Source organism: Abramis brama (genome assembly GCF_963993115.1).
Source record: "Abramis brama genome assembly, chromosome: 21".
NCBI lineage: Eukaryota > Metazoa > Chordata > Actinopteri > Cypriniformes > Leuciscidae > Abramis > Abramis brama.
Genome location: NC_139983.1, coordinates 8,661,528 through 8,681,850, shown reverse-complemented (window position 1 = coordinate 8,681,850; position 20,323 = coordinate 8,661,528). Strand labels below are relative to the sequence as shown.

At 35.9% G+C, this 20,323-nt stretch overlaps 1 protein-coding gene across 1 annotated transcript; it reads right to left on the bottom strand.

The window, feature by feature from the left end:
• Positions 1-4,026: 4,026 nt before the first annotated feature.
• cdc5l (CDC5 cell division cycle 5-like (S. pombe)) lies at positions 4,027-19,524 on the bottom strand. Its single transcript, XM_084096182.1, has 16 exons — positions 19,324-19,524; positions 17,906-18,009; positions 17,591-17,752; positions 17,212-17,339; positions 17,018-17,117; positions 16,147-16,365; positions 15,914-16,058; positions 14,693-14,881; positions 14,459-14,607; positions 10,140-10,302; positions 9,856-10,020; positions 9,645-9,725; positions 8,744-8,986; positions 7,971-8,168; positions 5,005-5,217; positions 4,027-4,534 (listed from the first exon to the last, which is right to left on the bottom strand). Exons 1-16 carry the CDS (start codon positions 19,366-19,368, stop codon positions 4,430-4,432), a joined length of 2,409 nt encoding a protein of 802 aa, XP_083952308.1. The 5' UTR covers positions 19,369-19,524; the 3' UTR covers positions 4,027-4,429.
• Positions 19,525-20,323: the final 799 nt, after the last annotated feature.

Sequence of the window (20,323 nt, the reverse complement as noted above, 5' to 3'; positions counted from 1 at the left end):
ACACAAGGACTTGTCATTCTGATGGCTCTTTAGTTCATCTTAAGTTACAGGCTTTTGCAGATAATCCATTGTGTGGTGCTGTTTGTAAGAATTGTTCTGAGGAGAAATGCACTTACTGGTTTGCAAATCTTATAAGGATGATTCAAGAAATCAAGAAATTCAAAGCGACTAACAAACTGCTCATTGTTACAGTTTTATTCTACAATTTATAAATCTCTGTTAAAAATGTTAAGAAATACAACTGTATTAGTTCATGTTAGCTCAGTGTCATTAAATAATATTAACTGATCAAATTTTTTAATAATGAATTCATAAACTATGAAATGAACAGTAAGAATAGAAAATGCTTTAGAAGATGCTTTTTTCATTGTCCATGTTAATAATGTATTTAACTGATGTTAATAATCCTTATAGTGTTACCAACTTCTGTGTAAAGAGTCTTTCTTTCAAATAAATGATACTTGCTGTGATATTTAATATGACGCTGATATTTTTTGTGTGTGATTTAGGCGTCTAACTCCTTTTCAAGGTGTTTAGCAGTAGGCCTACTAAAAATCTGGCAAAAACAAAACGTGGTAAACATGTGAAAAGTCAACATATCATCTGCTAACAGTGATCAGAGAAACAGTCCATGGTGTTAAATATATGAGTAAATGTAATTACTTAAGTATCTTTTTGGCTGCTTTGTAGTTTTACTGAGTATCAAGGATATTACGTTTACTCTTAACATTTTTGAATAAGTATCTGTACTATTTACTCCAATACATCTGTAAAGAGTAATGCAATTATTACACAATGGCTGCATCCGAAATCGCATATTCAAAATAAGTAGCCAACCTACTAATTACTTCACAAACATTAAAACGTTCTATATAATTTCTATATATATATGAATATGTGCAGAATGTAATCTGTACATTGCTATGTTGTCTAGTTGTGCCGCTTCACTGTCATTCATAAATCCTCTCCTATGGCCTCATGGGATAGTAAAGTGTCTATCGTATGCACACTTCCGAATCTCGCCAAAAGAAGTTGGTCATCCGGGGACTTTTTGCCTACTCTTTTATGAGTACTCTGAATTATGCTGTTTTTCGGCTACTATATAGTAGGGAAGAATGTGATTTCAGATGCAGCCCATGGGTGTTTCTCAAACAGAAGGCTGCATCCTACCGAGACTGTGTCCTTCCTAGTTCAGTTCTTCTGAGGCTTGTAGGCTTGTGTCTCCTCAGTGATTAAACGTTAGAATGAGACGGTATAAGAGCGCATGGTCATACATGTTCCCGCCCCCACGGTCATGGCACGAAAATACTATTAAAATTTCATTTTAAACTGGCTTTTATTATTACAATACAGTGAATGACAGCTGTCTGTGTCTCCCATTGGTTTACATTATTATCAGTTTAGTGTTGATTAATTTACACCAAAACAAAAGATAACGTCTATGCTTATGTCCGAAAACATTATTTTTGTCTTACATTTCATCATAAACTCAGACAAACTCGTTTTCTGTCAGTTTATTTTCGTGAATTGGAATATGTGCAAAGGAATGTGGGTGATTTAAGGCCGTGAATGATACATCTGATGCATCCTTCAAAATGAGCTGAATGAAGGACCCAAAACGAAGGCTGCTTTTCAAGGATTCTTCAAAATGAGATGTATGATAAGAGATATGCAGCCTTTCGTTTGAGAAACACCCCATATGTTTTGCATGGCACTTAACTTTTTCTGCAGCAGTTTATTTCTGCTACAAAAGAAGTGATATCGCCATCTTCAGGGCATTGAAGGTACTATATCTTGTGCGTTTTGCCCTTACTCAACAAGGCTATATTTTACCGCAACGCGAGTGCATTATAGTGAATCACAGGTGTTTTATATATGAGATGAGGACATGACCACAGCCGCTGATGAGGCCTAAACCAGCATGTACAGTGCAAATAGGCTTGGAATATTTAATTTTTGCTCATTATTTTGTTTATCTATTATATTGAAGAGAGCTTTTTGAAGGATATTGGTTTACTTAAGCTCTTTTTGAGCACTTGACCTGACCTTGTAAAGAAAATAAATTGAAATTAACTTCAATTATTCTCTAAATGTGAATGTATAGGTAGAACACTTTAGTGTTTGAAAAAACAACTTGCAGATAACCATTACTTCTTAATTCATTTTACAAAAAAGAGCTTAAATCGCTCTGCTCACAACATGGAAATCACTTCTACTGCTGATCACAGTGCAAAAAAAGTGATGTTCTTTTGTCTTGTTTTCCAGTGCAAATGTTTAAAGATTCTTAAACCAATTCTAAAAATTCTTAAAAATTACTTTTACTATTAATAAGTCTTGTTTTCTGTGAAAATGGTCAAAATAAAGTGAGTTTATGATTAAAACAAGAACATCTGCCAATCTGCTCAGAAAAATCAACTTCAAAGGGAAGTTTACATAACTCACTGACAGATCTAAAGTGAATCTTGAGCATCTCAAGTGAATGATCGTATCCAGACCAGATGGAGGACCTGCGCCTAGACACGACCACAACGCATCCCTGAAGTGTCAGCAGAGATTGTGTCAACTAGACTCTCTCCTGTGAAGGCCTCATCGACACGACAGCCATCGGCACTGATCCTCAACAAACTTGTCTCCATACCGGCCAGATGGAACTGGATAATATTCTGAATGATCTGATCCAATCTGACTTCTGACCTGTAATGCTGCCTGGATCATAATCACACACTGTTCGCTCGTTGGCCAGAGGAGAACTGGCCCCCGACTGAGCCTGGTTTCTCCCGAGGTGTTTTTCTCCATTCTGTCACCTGATGGAGTTTTGGTTCCTTGCCACTGTTGCCTTGGATTTTGGCTTGCTTATTTGGGGACATTTAATATTCAACAATATTATTGATCTGCCTGCATTGACACCATTATATGAGAACTGAACTGAGCTGGACGATAACATCAGTTTTCTCCAGAGTGGCTGTATATATAAATGAACTAAATGAATAACTTTACAACAAAAAAATAACCATTACTGAACTTACTTAAGCTGGACAGCAGAAACAAACTTTGTTGCATTATTTCACTGTAAAGCTGATTTGAAACAATCTGTATTGTAAAAAGAGCTATATAAATAAAGGTGACTTGACTTAAATGTATCTTGATTTAAAGATGTTTAGATATTTGTATTGAAAACAAATAGAACACAGGAAGATATTCAGAGGATATAATTTTTTTTTTGCAATGTATTCAACATTTAATGCCATAACTTAATGAATTTAAGAACTTTTTAATTTGTGTAAAGGGCACAATAAGACTTTAAGACCTACTGAAATCCTGTGAGTGTCTGTAGAAACAAAGACTTTTACTCAAGTCGAATTGGAACTGGTGACTTGTAACGTGTAACGGACTCATTTTACTCAAGTATGGTTTTCAGATACTCTTTATCGAGACCCGTCCCTCTGCAGACAGACAAGAGACACCAAACACCTCCGATTCTGCAGATGAGCACACATCAACATTCACACTTCCAAACAGATCTGATCAGTCTAATATACAAAGTGTGGTTCGTTACACACCATAATGAAAATCTGACAGTTTCTGATTGCAATGAAACAAACGCTCTTGTACAGGTGTTTAAATTAAACAAAAAGCCAACTTTGTGTTTGATATTTAATCAAATGTAACGTCATGCAACCATGATATTAGTTTTTGTTTAAAACTGAATTGAAGACGTTTTTGCACTGATACCAGACTGAATTTGTTAAAATATCCAAAGAAAATAATGGAATAATGTAAAATAATGTAAGATTTTAAAATAAAATACAAAAATTAAATGGAGTACCCAGCAAAAAAAAAAAAAAAGTAAAATATAAAATTACAATTAAAGATGAAATGTCCAGCAAAATAAAAAATAATCAATACTATTACCACCACACTTCATTACTTCTCATATGTGCATAGTTGATCACAGAAGGCCAAATGTGAAGCACACGTAAGATTTGAGAATGAAAGCTTTTGACAAATGTGCCACTCATTCACAGCTCGGAGCAACTCAGCGCTGATGATTTATTTTGTAAATGATGTACATTTTCAATACCAGACATTCCAATTTACACCTGAAAAGGAGCAAAAGCTTCTTATATTCAGAACAAACCTAAAAATGGCTTGACATGAGAAAAACGTACTGGAAAACAGACGATATTTACACTTACAACATCGTATTTGCACAAGTAAAATGAAAATCATTTTTAAAAACAAAAATCTGTGAATTAGATCCCGGTGGGACATCAAGAAGCTGAAAGCAGTTCATTACAGCAGAAAGAGAAGGATCCACACAGTAAAGATGTAAAACATGCTGATGTGCACACTGAAGCGGGACGGGAAGGCTAGACTTTAGGATAAGCACGAACAGCTACTGTACTGACTACAGGAGATGCAGAGATGCTCAGAACTTCTGCGAGAGCGTCTGTTTCTCCAGGAGCAGGTCAGCGAATCTCTGCTGCAGCTCTTTTTCTCTGTCCTGTTGCCTCTGAACATCCTCTCTCAGGGCCTGGATATGAACGACAGTGTTGTTCAGTGATAATCAAGTATTAACTTTGTAAGCAATTTCATTTTAATTCCACCCCCCAGGTTTGTTTGTTTCCAACACCACAAAAAAAAAAAAAAAAAAAAAAATTACATTAAGTAAAGCACAGATTTTTATTGAGTGAGACTTGAGCGACAAACTAATGTATTCAAAGAATGGACCCCATACATAATTTCCTAAACTTTTGCAAGCAACTGAATTTTAGGGAACTGACAGCCCTAGATTAGTAAAAACATTTCAAAAAGCACCTGCATTGTTTTGCATTTTGTGATTGTCAGTCACATATTTTGTCATTGAAGATTTCTTAAAAATATTAAAATATTGACTCGTCTCATTCTCATGAACCCAAAATCGTGTATCGTCTCGTCTTGTGAGCTAAGTGTTTCATCACACCCCTAATCACAACATGTAATAGAGATAGTAAAGTTTTTCACCTCCTTTCTGCGTGGAATGGCGTGGTCTTCCTGTTTCTTCAGCTCCTGGAAGGTGTGGAGCTCCACGTTGGCCTGTTCCACCTGATCCCAGAGTTCACTGAGCTGTTTGAGCAGTCCCATGGCCCGAGACTGATAGCCGCCCAGAAGAATCTTCATCTTCTTCTCCATCTTCGCCGCACGCTTGGCTTCTGTGGTCATGTGACCTCTGTTAATCTGTCAGACACAGGAAGTGACGGGAACTGTTACAAACAAGACTGCAATCAGAATGATTTAAAGAGGACTTTGAATTGTGATTGAATAAACCACATGCAAACCCTGAACTTCCTGCTGCATTAGTTTTTGTACTGTAGAAAGTGTATCATTGAAACTGTTTTTGCACTGTAGCCAGACTTAATTTGTCTAGATAAAAAGAAAATAATGGAAGAAAATAAATAAAAATAATAATAATTTAATAAAAATGTAAAATATCAACTAAAAAAGAAACGCTCATAAAAAAAAAAAAAAAAAAAAAAAAAAATATATATATATATATATATATATATATATATATATATATATATATATATATATATATATATATATATATATATATATATATATATATATATATATATATATATATATATATATATATATATATATATATATATATATATATATATATATACACACACACACATATACATACATACACACACATATACATACACACACATATACATACATACACACACATATACATACACACACACACATACATATGAATTTAAGAACTTTTTTATTTGGTAAAGGGAAAAATAAGACTAAGACCTGCAGAAACGTTTAAAAAAAATCCTAATAAATAAATAGTATCCAAAAACAGCACAAAAAAACACACAATAAGCAACATTTAATCTCTGCTAAATTTAAACAGTTCTTGCTCGTCATGTTGCAATGGGAGGTCTAAGAAAAATCAGGATTCAATTCTTGCCTTCAGACACTGGCACCACGAATATTGAAACCATCGCAAACGTAAACTATTTTCAGACGTTCAATTTTGCAATAATGTGTGACATGCATAAAAGCAGTGAACTCGAAAAAGTTATGAGATGGAAACAAAAACAATAAACCTCCAATGTCAACACAGGCCTCAGAAACACACGCCATGTCTTTGGCCTTTAACAAACCATTATGCAATTATAATGGATCTGTTTTCATTCGAGCGCCTGGCGTTTTCCAGCAAGCGTCCGGCTGCCAGCTGAAAGTCCTGACTGGGCATCTCTGGCTGGGTAAAACATCCATCGAGCCGAGGCAATAAGACCAGCACCACATCTAGACAACAGCAGATGCGTGACTATCACTGATCAACTGAACTATATTATGAACACATTCAAAATTTTGAATAAAGAAAAACTTCCTTTATTAATATTTCATATTAAAGGTAGGGTAGGTAATTTTCAGAGGCTAGCAATAGCGATCCCACCCTCCCTTCAGAGCGTCTCCAAAGCCACTCCTCGTCCAAAACACATGAACGCATTCAAACAAAAGCATCACGAGAAACTACCTCATGTCTCAAAGTACATAACATTACAATAATAATAAAACAAACAAGTTAAAGAGCTTTAGTTGTACCACCTGACTGCTGCAGATTCATATCGGACCGAACTCAATGATTGGACGAACATTTTATGGTCCTTTTATGGCCTTCCACAGATGATATATATATATATACACACATATAAATACATTTAGACCACTTAACTTACTGATTTCTATCAGGATGTGAAGAGACTTTCAACTAGCATAAATGTTTCTGGAACAAATACCCACCCTGCCTTTAACAAAATTAAACAGAATTGTGAGATATAAACTCACAATTGTGAGAAAAAAAAAGTCAGAATTGTGAGAAAAGTCACAATAACTTTTTTTAATGTATTATGTGGCAGAATTTTTTTTAATGTAAACTCAGAATATCAAATGTAAATATCTAATTTTCTCAGAATTATTATTTATATTTATATTTATATTTATATATATATATATATATATATATATATATATATATATATATATATATATATATATATATATACACATATATACATATATACACACACACACAATTACTAGGCTATATAAATTTTATATGTAAATTTATATATTTCCTATATATGTTTTATAAGTATATAATATTGAGGTAAAACACATATTAAATCTATCTACAGCTGAGGTCTGTTTATAAATGTGCAGTGCAGATGCTGCCGGCATAAATCTGGTGATTCTGTGAATGAGAGCCGCGTGCCATGGCTTCCCTCTCCCTGCAGGAACACCAACTCCCCCACGGCTCTGAACGTGCTGCTGTGTGAATCGCCTCCAAGTTTCCGTCACACGCTCCCAGCCAAGACATATGAACACAAACGCAGTCTTTGTGGAACAGGAGGGGAGGGGGGTCCTAATGAACTGAAGCTCTGCACATGAGCACGTCCTGAAACTGCAGGCAACTGGCTGTCTGTCTTACTGGTGGCGACCATTTCTGTTTGTGTATTACCAAGCATTAATGCCCAGGAGAAGTTCATCCTTATTGAAACAGAATTAACGGATTTATCACAGTTTCTTTTGACTGGTTAATTACAAGTTTAACACTCTGGATAGCATTTAAGAGCACTAAGAGGAGATCGGAATTATTGGTCTCTTGTGCTAAAAGCAATAAGACACTCAGTGATTTTAACAAAACCCTGAACGTTACTGAACATAAAAAAATAAAAAATAAATAAAAAGATATATGAACAAAAACACACTGCATGCCTTTTAAGAGCAAAAATAATGGATTGGAATAAACGGTCTCAAAGCAATAAGACACTCAAGTGATTTTATCAAAACCCTGATTAATACTTTAAATCCTTAAACATAAGCTTCAATCAGCCAGACGACGACGACATCTACTGGACGCAAAGGGAGTGCACAGAACACACAGATGATGATCTTACCTCCAGCTTCTTCTCCATAGACTCGATTCGGTCCTTCTTGCTGGCCAGATTGGCTCGGGTGTAGCGGCTCTGTCCGGGCAGGTACAGGACCTGACTGTAACACTCCTCCCACACCTGATTATAAGCCTCCATAGAGAGATCTCCATGACTCATCCCATGTTTCACCACCTCCATCTCCTGGCCCAGCAGCTCTCCTGCCTTCAAACGCACACATACAGCTGAGCCTTCTGACGCATTGGGTTTGAATACATAGAGTGATGTACTTTTATGACTGAAGATAACTGATGCCGGAACAAAATATAAAAGACAAATTTTATTTGCATAAAGAAAAAGATTTTTCTGCAAGGTGACATTACTTTTTAACAATTAAGCATATTTACCCTAAATTTTCAACACTGTACAGTAAAGAATTATTTTTTTTAACTCCGCATACTAACTATGATACTTATACTTAATTTGTACATACATTTGCAACAGCTAATAAAAAAAAGCATAAATACTTTATTTTGGGGTGAATTTTCTTTACACTTTTGCGAGATTCACCCTTCTAGAAAATTTGCCAGGCCACACTGAATCTGTACCTGCAGAATGACAAAATGACTCGCACAGAATTTTAATGTCATGTTTAAAATTCTAGACCTCTCCAAAGCCCTGTGTGTTCCCAAGTATAATTTATTGAAATCATTTTATAATAAAGCACTCTCAGATTTTCCACCCAGATTAAAAAAAGTGCCTATGGCATACGGGCCTACTAATTAACCAAAGCAGCAAACCTTTTTGAGCTCTTCCTCTGAGATCTTATCGTAGGGTGTTTTCTCCAGGTAGGAGATGTGCTCTGCGTTGTTGGAGCTGGATCCCACTCCTTTACCCTTCCTGGCCTGGATGTCACTGAAGGGGTGATGCAGACAGTCGTAGTGGATCATGGTGATCATTTCCTTCTTGACGAGTTCTTCTGCCAGCTGCAGGTCCGTAAGAGGCGGCTCCACATTATGAGGCCGGAGTATCGTCTCATTCACCTGAACACAGAGATACAGAAACAAAACGAGGTGTTTTTGCTCACCCTCAAAAAGTGACAACTTTAACATACTGTATAAAAATATCTGTGGGGTATTTTGAGCTAAAGCTTCACATACACACTCTGGGGACATCAGAGACTTATTTTACATCTTGTGAAAAGGGCATTATACCACCCCTTTAAGAACTAGTGTTTAACAACCCATCAACTAGTAAAATTTTTTAATTATGTTGTGTTGCACATCCCCCAGTTTTGCCCCACATTACTTCACTCTGAAATGTGTTGCAAATCTTTAGCGACAGTATGTTGCTAAAAAGTTTATTTAATTTATATAGCATTTTAAAAAAGAAAGCAAGGCTGATCAAAGTGCTGAACAACCATAGATACATATGTATTTATATAATAAAGTAGTATGTGGTAGTGTTGCTATTGCTAACAAAACTAAAACCAGAACTACTGAAAACCTTTTTGTTAACTGAAATTAAAATGAATAAATATATAAAAGTTAATTTTAAATGATGCCTTCATTTTTATATTTTGTTTTCATTTTAATTTTCAAGTTTTTGCAATTTAGTTTAGTATTTTTGTCAATTTTATTTTATTTTTTATTTTTTTTATGTCTACAAATGCTGCAAATCAGCAAGTATGGATGTCCTCACCTCTGAAGGTCTTGGTAAATCTCTCTGAACTGCCGTGTGTCTCTGACGCAGCTCCTTCTCCCTCTCAGCATCTCTCACGGCCTGTGGAAATGTCACGCAAGATAAATAACACCAAAAACAAACAAACACTAAATACAGCACCCTCTGGGTCTTGAGCGACCGCTTTATGAACATCAGTGTGTTTACAGATCACAGCGTTTAGTCAACGGACCTGTTTACGCAGTTCTATCTCGGCCGCATCCTCCACAAAACTCTCGTCCACCTCAGCTTCCTCCAGCTCTTTCTCAGCGTTTTCAGGAAGAACAATCTCAAAATCATTTTTGGGCACCGGCAGAGACATCAAGCCCAACTTGAGCTGCTCGCGGGACTCCCTTTGCTGGAACAGACAGAACAAATCTTAACCACGATGCAAAAAGACACTGCTGACACATCTGTACTTAAATTAAAACTGCTTTAAATCCACTGAAGGACAATGATTTAAATGATTTAACGCACCAAGTGTTTGGCAAATGACGGGTCACTGTAGTCCACACTCCCCTCCTCTGTGTTGATGTTGAGTTTGTCCCGCAGTGGAGTCCTGCCCGGGGTCACACCCACCAAGGGTTTAGGAGTCATTCCACCTTGAGGGGTCATGCCCTCGGCTCCGTGGCTGGGGGTTCTGGGAAACCATATTCATAAATTATTCACACAGCTCATTAACCTGAAATTTAGCATCTACTTTAAAATTATGATATATTCAATGCAGATAATAGATAATATCTGGTTTAAAATACAATCATTTTCAAAAGTTTGGGGTTTTCAAAAGAATTCTCTTCAGCTCACCAAGGCTGCATTTATTTCAATGAAAATATATAAAAACTGTGATAGTGAAATATAACTTTTCTTATTTGATTATATTTTAAAATTTAATTTATTCCAGTAATGCAAAGCAGAATCTAGCATCCTTACTCCAGTCTTCAGTGTCACATTTTCTGTTCAAGAAACATTTCTGATTATTATCAATGTTGTAGACAGTTGCTGCTTAATTTTTTCTTTTTTTTTGGAAACTGATAAATTGTTTCAGGATATTTGGAAAAGTTCAAAAAAACTTTTCAAATTTAAAATAGAAATCTTTTGTAACATTATCAATGTCTTTACTGTTAATTGAATGCATCCTTGATGAATGAAAGTATTAATTTTATTAAAAAATAAATACATAAAAATCTTACTGACCCCAAACTTTTGAATGATAGTGTATATTATATTCCAGCACTAAAATCTGAAATCTATACTAATGTGCCCAACCATAAATTACTGTGTAGAATATTGGTTTAATCTTTACTATTAACAGGGTTCGTACACTTTTTCCAAGGTCAAATTCAAGCACTTTTCAAGCACTTTCCAGGTCCATTTTAAAGCTTTTTCCAGCACCTTACACTACCGTAAATTACATACCAATACATACTTAAAATTCTTATTTAGTGTTTTTATCACATCAAAAGAGATAAACAGCCAAATGTTTCATAATAGCAGAGGGCTGCACGATATATAGAAGAAAAATGAGATATGCGATCTCATTAAATAATGCGATATTCAATATGCGATATGATAATGCTTAAAGTGTGTCAAATTAACTTAAATTATCTTTACCAAATCACTTATAAACCACTCTCTTAAGTGGCTTAAGCTGTGTTCACACTACCAGTGACTTTGTCACTACATGTCACCAGCGGCTGGCGGTGAGGTCACTACTGAGTGTTCCCACTACTGGTTGCTAAGTAATGTTTGTGAATGATATTCACAGATGTTACTCCATGATGTAGACAAATCAAATTTCTTACCACTACAAACAAACGTTTTGGAAGGAAAAGACTAAATATTAATGGAATCCATAGATAAAATGCTTCATTTTAAAGATGAAAGGGAAACAGTGAGTGCTCTTTGCCATCGTGGCTATTTATCTGCAGCGAAGGCGCAAGCGCCGGTCTATCTGGGTTCACAAACCCATTCAGGCTTAAAGTCAGCATGGCGAGTAACCCCACATGTACACAGTTACATATATCACAGGAGAGTTGCTGGGCACTAAAATAAGATCTTGCCTCGACACGTGCGCTCTAGGGGTGTGCGATATTGACAAAAAAATTATATCTCGATATTTTCTGGGATTTTCTCGATAACGATTATTAGACGATATTTTGCTGAGTATGTTTATTGTGTTGGTACTTTGGCAGGTTTAGGACTGTCGTGGACAGCCGACTCCTAAAGTTTCTGATGTTCTTCAAACTCTCTGTGGTGATCAGTTCACAGCAGTGACAAATTATTTTTTCCAATATGTTTCAATAGATTTTTACCTTATATGGGCATTTTTACCTTTATAAAGCCCTTTTTTTAAACCTAATTATATGCATGCATCATCTTTTGTGTCAATTTCACAAATTTAATCAAATTCAATTATAAAAATAAGACAATAGTTTTGTTACCAATCAAATTAAATCAGTATCAAAATTCATCTTTGCAATATTGAATACTGATATTTAAAATGATTTAAAACAAGAAAAGATACTTTAAATGTGAAATTGAAACCGCCAGTAGGTGGCAGCAAGTCACTAGCCGCGTTTCCATTACAGATTTGCGCAAATGTTTTGCGCTATTATCTAAATATCGATAAAAAACTATTGCGAAATGACGGTGTTTCCATTAACCGATGTTATGCGACTAACACGTCCTTTTTTCTCTCGCGATAAGTCATTCCAAAAATCACGGCAATGGACGTTGGTTTATATAATATCACAGCCACCGCATTAGACATTATTATTATCAATCGAAGGAGACGTGGCGTGTTATCCAAGCATTAATGGCAGGAAAGACCCTTATACTGCGAACGACACATAAAGCCTAAGCAGTTTCTGGGTGTTTCTCCCTCATTTCTGCTCCGATCTTTGATTGTGGCATTTATTTGAGATTTAGAATCCAGTATTCCTATAGGCTAATTATTGTTTCTTTTATTAATTTAATAAAGAACTCTGTCTCGTATTCTGTCCAAACGATCCATGTAGGCTACTTTTGTGTCACCAAAATTTTAATTTGAACTGGCTAGACCAACTGCTGCGCAAAAAAGTAAATAGACGAATTTTCAGATTTTTTTTCAGTTTATGACTTTTTGCCCCTTTATTAAACATTTAAAATATTCACAAATTAATATGGAAAACATGTCGATTTTACTGGTTTTCTAAGGCCAAATTAGAACCTGGAATCGATGTTTTTCCCGCAGTGCTGAATGAGAAGAGCCATTAATATTATTAAACTATTGTTTTGGCTAAAATCACATCTCCATCTCCGCTGTTAAGCAGATGGATTACATAATCAGAAGGTATTAGCCTTCGATTCGAATTTGTTCGTTTTAAAGTGGACATTTCAAGCTTTAGCCTACATTTTGTTTCAGTTCTCGCGCTCCAGTTTACGGAGATCATGAAAGTGCGTCTGATTGTTTTCTTTTATTTTACAAAAGCACAACGTTTTCTTGTTATTGTGAGTTTACACAAATAAAAGTAGTTGAGAATAATGTATTATTATTTTCTGTATGACCAGAAATGATAGAGTATTTTAAGTTGTTTCCACTGTTGATAGGAAAATGCAAGTGTTCGCGCTCGCGCCTCCGTGTCATGCAGTGCGCGCTCCACACTCAGCTTCCTTTTTTGCATAAAAGCGTCTTCTAAATATAGCCTATTAAATGTTATAATAAAATAATATACTATTATTATTTGTGTAGCTATACATGGACCTCAAACACACCGCATCTTCTAAGTCAGGTGACTGTAAATGCGCAAAAACTGTTTCCATTGCAGTTTTGCGAAATATTCCTTTTTCGAATTGCCTGAAAAACCACCTCATGAGAGCGTAAAAACTTTTTTGCGATAAACGGGAGTTTTTGCGAAATTGACGTGTTTCCATTGTGCGTATTTTCAATTCGCAATTTCAATTTGCGCAATTTGAAGGGTAATGGAAACGCGGCTAGTGTCAATGAGCGAATCATAGAGATTCAACCGATTTAATCAAACGGCTGATTCATTCAAGGAAAGAAGCATTTGACTATCTTTATCTATCCTAGTCAACTGATTCGTTCAAAAAACGGATTCACTCAGTAAGGAAACACTGCCATGTGTGGCTTTGTTTTGAACTATTTTCATTGGTGAAAGAGCAAAAACAGGCAATATGGTGTCTCTTGTTTAAAATCAATATCACATTTGTTATGCTGATATTTGGAGAAAAACTGCACTCTTGTGATATTTATTACGAAATGATATAAATAAAGACTAAATCACGCAGTAAAAGCATGCACTCTAAATGCGCACCCGCACTAGTCTAATCTACAAGACTGCATCACGTAAAATATGCATGCACTCTCTGGGTGTGTGTGAGGGATAGGCTACTCGATAATGTCAAATTGCATATCGCTAAAACAACAATTACAATATTATAGCAGACGATATATATATCGCACACCCCAGAGCGCTCCACTGACTTCACTCCTATTGGTTGTTGTTACTTCTGAAAGTCGCTCTTCATATGCATTAAGTGAAACATATCTCAACTTTATTACGTTGCTGAACACGCCTACATCCTGTCGCCAACGGTCACAGTCGCTATTCTCCGGAAATCGCCAGCTCTCAATTCAAATAAATGGGATGGTGTCATTTTGTCGCTGCCAGTGTGAACGCAGCTTTACTGTTTTAATATGGTTTTAAGACGTTTTACAAAACTCAATTACTACGATTATGAACATGCTAACCTACATTTTCCTTTTAAAAGTAGACATTTTCATGCATGATGGGTACCTGAAAGGTGTAGACAGCACGGTGTTGGGCGTCTGGACCACCTGTCTCTGTGGAGTGACACCAGAGAAGTCGCTCTCATGGAGGGGAGTATTCAGTCCTCCTTTAAGAGGGGTGTCCACGTTCGTAAGTGCCATCAAGTTCTGGGCCTCCTGTGGGGGTAAAAGAACTGAACAGTGAGACTCAGGGCTGAACATTAAACAACCCGTTTGAAAAGTGTGTGAAACTGCACCAGACCTGCAGGATCTTGTCCTGTGCCGCTGGAGTTTTGGGTGTGCGCAGGGCCATGGAGTTATTGGTCACGTTGTATTCAGACAGGAGGGCGCTGGAGGCCGAGTTGGTGATCCCAGACTCCTCTGCGGTCTGACGGGCGATTTCGCTGGCCTGACCCAGTTTGACAACCTCTTCCAGCTCGGCATCAGAGATCTAAAATCAAAACAAATCCGTCAAATGTAGTTATTCAACATAAACTGTCTGCAAATCTATTATAAATTGAGTGGCTAACGTGTTGTGATTAGTGTTATTTTAGTATTATTTATATACTATTATATACATTTTTATTTTAGATTTTTTTTTTGTTGTAATTTTATGTTATTTTGTAATTTATCAGGGTTTTTTTTAGAATTCTGTTCATATTTATTTATTTGGTTAACATGTTGCAATCAGTGTTATTTTAGTATTATTTACATTCTATTATAGTATTTATTAATATTTTGAATTAGCTTTTATTTTTATATTTTCAGTTTCTATTTATATTTTTGTTCAAGTTGTGTGCTTTTGTATTTTTTTTTTCTATTTCAATTTATTAATTTTAGTAAAGTTTGGCTTTTTTTTCGTAACTTTTTTAACGCCATGACAGCTGCTGTTCATAGCGAGAGCCAGGTTTAGTTATTCAAAAATAAAACTAAATAAGATGTTTAAGATTCTTGTTTTTTCTTCCGAAAAACCTTGACTAAATTTGGATTTTGGACCTTTTCAACGTAATTGCGCATTACGTGACGTCACGAACGCGCATCACAGAACAGAGCAAGGCGAGCATTTGTGCTTATAAAACTTAAACTTTATTTATTTTTGAAATGACAGATCGTTTCGCTAGATAAGACCCTTATTCATCGCCTGGTATCGTTTAAAGCCCTTTGAAGCTGCACTGAAACTGTCATTTGGACCTTGAACCGTTTGGGTCCCATTGAAGTCCATTATATGGGGGAAAATCCTGGAATGTTTTCATCAAAAACCTTAATTTCTTTTCGACTGAAGAAAGAAAGACATGGACATCTTGGATGACATGGGGGTGAGTAAATTATCAGCAAAAGTTTTTTTAAAAGTGAACTACTCCTTTAACAATAGGACTGGTTGCGATGCAGTTACTGGAATGACTGGGTGGTTGAGAAGGTGTTTATGCAGAGAAGTTAGCGATTTTTACCACGGTTAAGGTGGTAATGTTTGTGCTGAACTGACCTGTGGTGCCGGAAGCACCAGTTTGCTTCTCTTCTTTGTGAACTCTGACACTCCACTGGTCTGCAGGATGGCTGAAGGCAGATCGGACTCCTTCTTCTTCTTGATCTTCTGTCTGTCCTTCTTTCGGTCGCGATCCTCCTTCTCACTATACACAAAACAGCAGAGGGGCGATCAAAAAAAATGTCCATCCGAGCCACTGAAGTTCCTGCAGCTCAAAACACTACCCCCCTCACCTCCTGAGATCTTTATCCAGATGCTGCTGGCGCAGTCGTTTGAAGTCAGGCTCCAAAGGATCATACAACTCCATGGACGTATCGTAGAAGCCCTGAGCGGGTTTCTTTTCAAACGGGATCTCAGCATTATAGTCGACACCTCTCTTCTTCTTGCGCTTCTTCTGGATGTCGATGCCTGCTGCTCGCAGCTCCCTGCGTTTCTGAAGTGCTGCCAGACGCCTGCGAAAGACAACGCAGGGAAGAATGAACAGTGAAGACGGCTTTATGATTAACAACAACACTCTGTGAGAACTAATAAAATCCTCATTATGACACCATCACCTACACTTTTTTAGATCATAATTTTAGATCATAACATCAACAAGAGTTATTTAGTTAACTAAAACTAGTGATATTTGGCATTGGCCGATAAGTTTTTCTGTTTGGTCGATATGTTGTAAGCAAAAAAGTATTACAGCATTTGCTTTTCTATTTAAACTATGCTGCGTTCTATCCAGTTGGCCACGTTGTTATATTCATGTCACTTTCACTGTGTGTTGTATGTAAAATTAGAGTTAGCCTACCCTGTCTTTAAAAAATATATATAATACATAATTCCCAGTGCACACAAGCTTACCAGATTACTAAATGCCCTTTTTGTTGCAGTGTTTACTTCCTATTTATTCACATTTCTTAATTTCTTTTATAAATAAATTATAAAAAAAACAAAAAAACTATACAGACATTTAAGAAATGACGGCAAAATATACAGCGAAATAACAAAAAAAGCTAAAAATAAAAACATTCAAAATATTACTAAAAATTATAGTAGTATCTCAAAAGATTATTCAATGTTACCCCCCAAACCTCTCCTAATGACGCAAGATCTTACCGCGCTTCCTCCAGCTGTTTCTCTCTGGCCTTCCGCTTTGCCTTCTTGCCTTGTGTGTTGGCCAGTCTAGCTCTGGCTTCAGACAGCATCTCCAGCTCATCTGCACAAGCATTTGTGAATGGTATGCTTTTATCTTTCATTGCAGTGTTAAAGCGTTTTTTTTTTCTGACATTACATTAAACAGACACCCTCACCTTCATCCATATCCACAGGGTCAGGTCTGGCTGGTTTGGTCTCAGGATTTGGGTCGATCTCTCCTGGTTTTAGTTTGCGAGGGTCATCGCCCACATCATCTTCATTCTCTCTCTGAGCAGCTTTATCTCTGTGGTCATAAAGAATTAATTCAAGCTTATCTTGATTCTGCAAAAAGGTGCATGCAAACATACAAAATGACATTGCAATTGCACAGCATTACATTTCCATAACCTGACTACGACATTGAGGATTAGACTTAATTGTGAAAAGTTAACCTATAACATTAATGATTTATATTATTTTTATCTGACAGTACAAATGGTTTGAATGGAAGTTATTACGTGTTGTTTGTATTCTGCATCAAACAAATGTACTTACAGCAGATATTCATAATGCTCCAGACACTGAGCAGCCGTTCGTCCAATGATGGGGGCGATTGTTCTCCACTGAGTGGGCATCAGTTTGGCCAAATGAAGAAGTTTCTCCTCTTCCTCACGTGACCATTCTGTTTTCTTAATGCTGGGGTCCAGCCACTCATACCTTCATGAGACACACCATAAGTGAAATACAAATGCATTCATTACAGTTGCTCCTTAAGGAGATCATTTAAATGAACCTATGATGTTCAAAAATGTCATGATCACTAGGTTGAGACATCACCTGAATAAGACAGACTCAAAGATATAAACTCACCATCTGGCTTTACACTGTTTGGCCGATTTGCGGTGCAGCAGGGATGCGATTCGAGACCACTGGTTTTTGCCATATTTCATTACAGCTGCTTTGAGAATCTCATCCTGTTAATAAATCACACAAAATACATGACTAATTAAAGAGGTTTTACAAAACACAGAGTGCCCATTAAAAAATGAACGCAACAACAATAAGACTCATAAATGACAGATTATTTTACTATTAACCTAACTTGAACTTTGAAAATCTGAAAATTGTAAATCAACTCTCAAACATTTTTACACCATAATAAAATAAAATGACCTGAATAAATTTGACTGAAAAGTTAGAATACTTGTTTATAAAAGAAACATCAGTGTCAATGAAAAGCAAGGCAAATGTCACTTTTGAGCAGAATATATTTTTCTGCGTGCTATGCCACTAACAAGCTGTAAATTAATAAATAAATAAAATAAATATTAAATAGTAGGGATGCACGATATGTCGGCCACCATATCGGTATCGATAGATATATGTTAATTTTAATGTTATCGGCCTGATGAGAAAATTTGGACGATATATTAAAGCCGATAAATAATGGATTATATCCTTCAGCTAAGACATTTCAGATGTGCACTGTTTGAAATGATGGTTTTGAATTGCTTGCAATATGATTGAAAATCACTTCAAAAAAGGAAAATACAGTTAATTAAGCGCAGCACAAATCTGTCATATCGGCTACATAAAATTATAAGAACAACATTATAAATGTGCGTTTGGGACATGGCTTTTAATGGTGAGACTTTTGTTTTTGTAATCAGGCTCTAAAAAATTATATAAAAATGTGGATTTAGATTTATCGGCCAATATATCGGTTATTGAATATAAAGATTTATTGGTATCGGCCTAAATTTTCATATCAGTGATTCGGTGCATCCCTACTAAATAGTCTACACACGACCAAAAGCCATAGTTGGAAAACACCTATAAATTAGAGATATCTTGACAGTTAATACACGTGTAATTTAACGTTTGATTATGTTATTAAATATATGATTATTAAAACAGTATTATTGTTTGTGTTCAATCTTGACGTATAATGTCACCCAATATTTATGTTGTGTATAATTAATAATCTTGCCTAAAACAATCTAAACTTTGTGGGTATATTAACTTTTGGTGAAACTACGATAACTGCATTCATGTTTTGATATTTTATTAACTCAAAATACAATTCATAAAAATGTACCACACACACCGCGAGCTGAAATCATTCTACATCATCACTCACAACATAAAGAGAGAAGTAAATGAAACCACAGCAACGCGAATATGTGTAGAATTCAGATAATTAATACCTATTTGAAGTTTGAATGCCTTTAATTAACAAAATGCTTATGAGTTTCCATGCTAAAATACTGTGTGTTTTCTAAACAAACCTCAGTGTTGCGCCACACGCCTCCTTTGATCATAATCCGCGGCATGTTGGCAATTTAAAGTCTTCACAGGCGCTCGCGCAGAATAACCTTGTTCTGGAACCTCAAATATGTGCAATTAAAACGAAATAACAGAAATAAACGGAGTTTATGCTGCAGCACGTTAACCTGCAGATGGAGAAACCGAAATGGCTGCGAGCGCACAGAACTGTGGGAATTGAACTTCTTCTATTGATTCATTCGGGATTTGTCATCTCTCTTGAACTCAATATCGCCCCCCGCGTCAGAGAGGCGAACGACATGCTCAACAAATTGTGCATTCAATAACTAGCGTACTGTTGCACAGACAGTTATAACCGTTTAAAAAAAAAAAAATGATAGTGTATTTATTTTGATTTTATTTACATTTAATTTATTTCTATTCTACGTTGCTTGATCAGCATTCCATTGTGTTGTTTTCAGTTGCTTGTCATTTGTGTCAGTTGCTTGTTTAGATATATGTAAAGCACTTTGCATTGCATTGGATTTGTTTGAAAGGTGTTATAGAAGTTTTAATTAATTGATTAATCTGTAGGTTCCACTTTGGAATAAGTTCCATAGAAGCTAGCGGAGCCGTTCTTTTTGGTCTTTCTTTGAGATGTGGATCTGTATTTCCTGGAACATTTCATTTCATTTATTCATTTATTTCAGGCAATGGCACAAAAAAGTACAAGGTAGACAAAATATAGTTAAATCATATAGTGCAAAAACAGAATATACAGTATTTAAATATGACGATCGAATTCTGCCTGAAAGGGAGTGGGAAGAAGAAAACTTATTTAATCCCACCCCAGTTCCCCATTTAGTGATTAATAATTGAGCTTCATTGTTACTTTGCTCACGGATTATTTACAAATGCTATATCATGGTGGCATTACCACAAGTAACAAGTAGTTATTATAACAACAGTTTATACCAACAATGTAATAGGAATAAACAATGCCAACAATGGTAATGGACAATA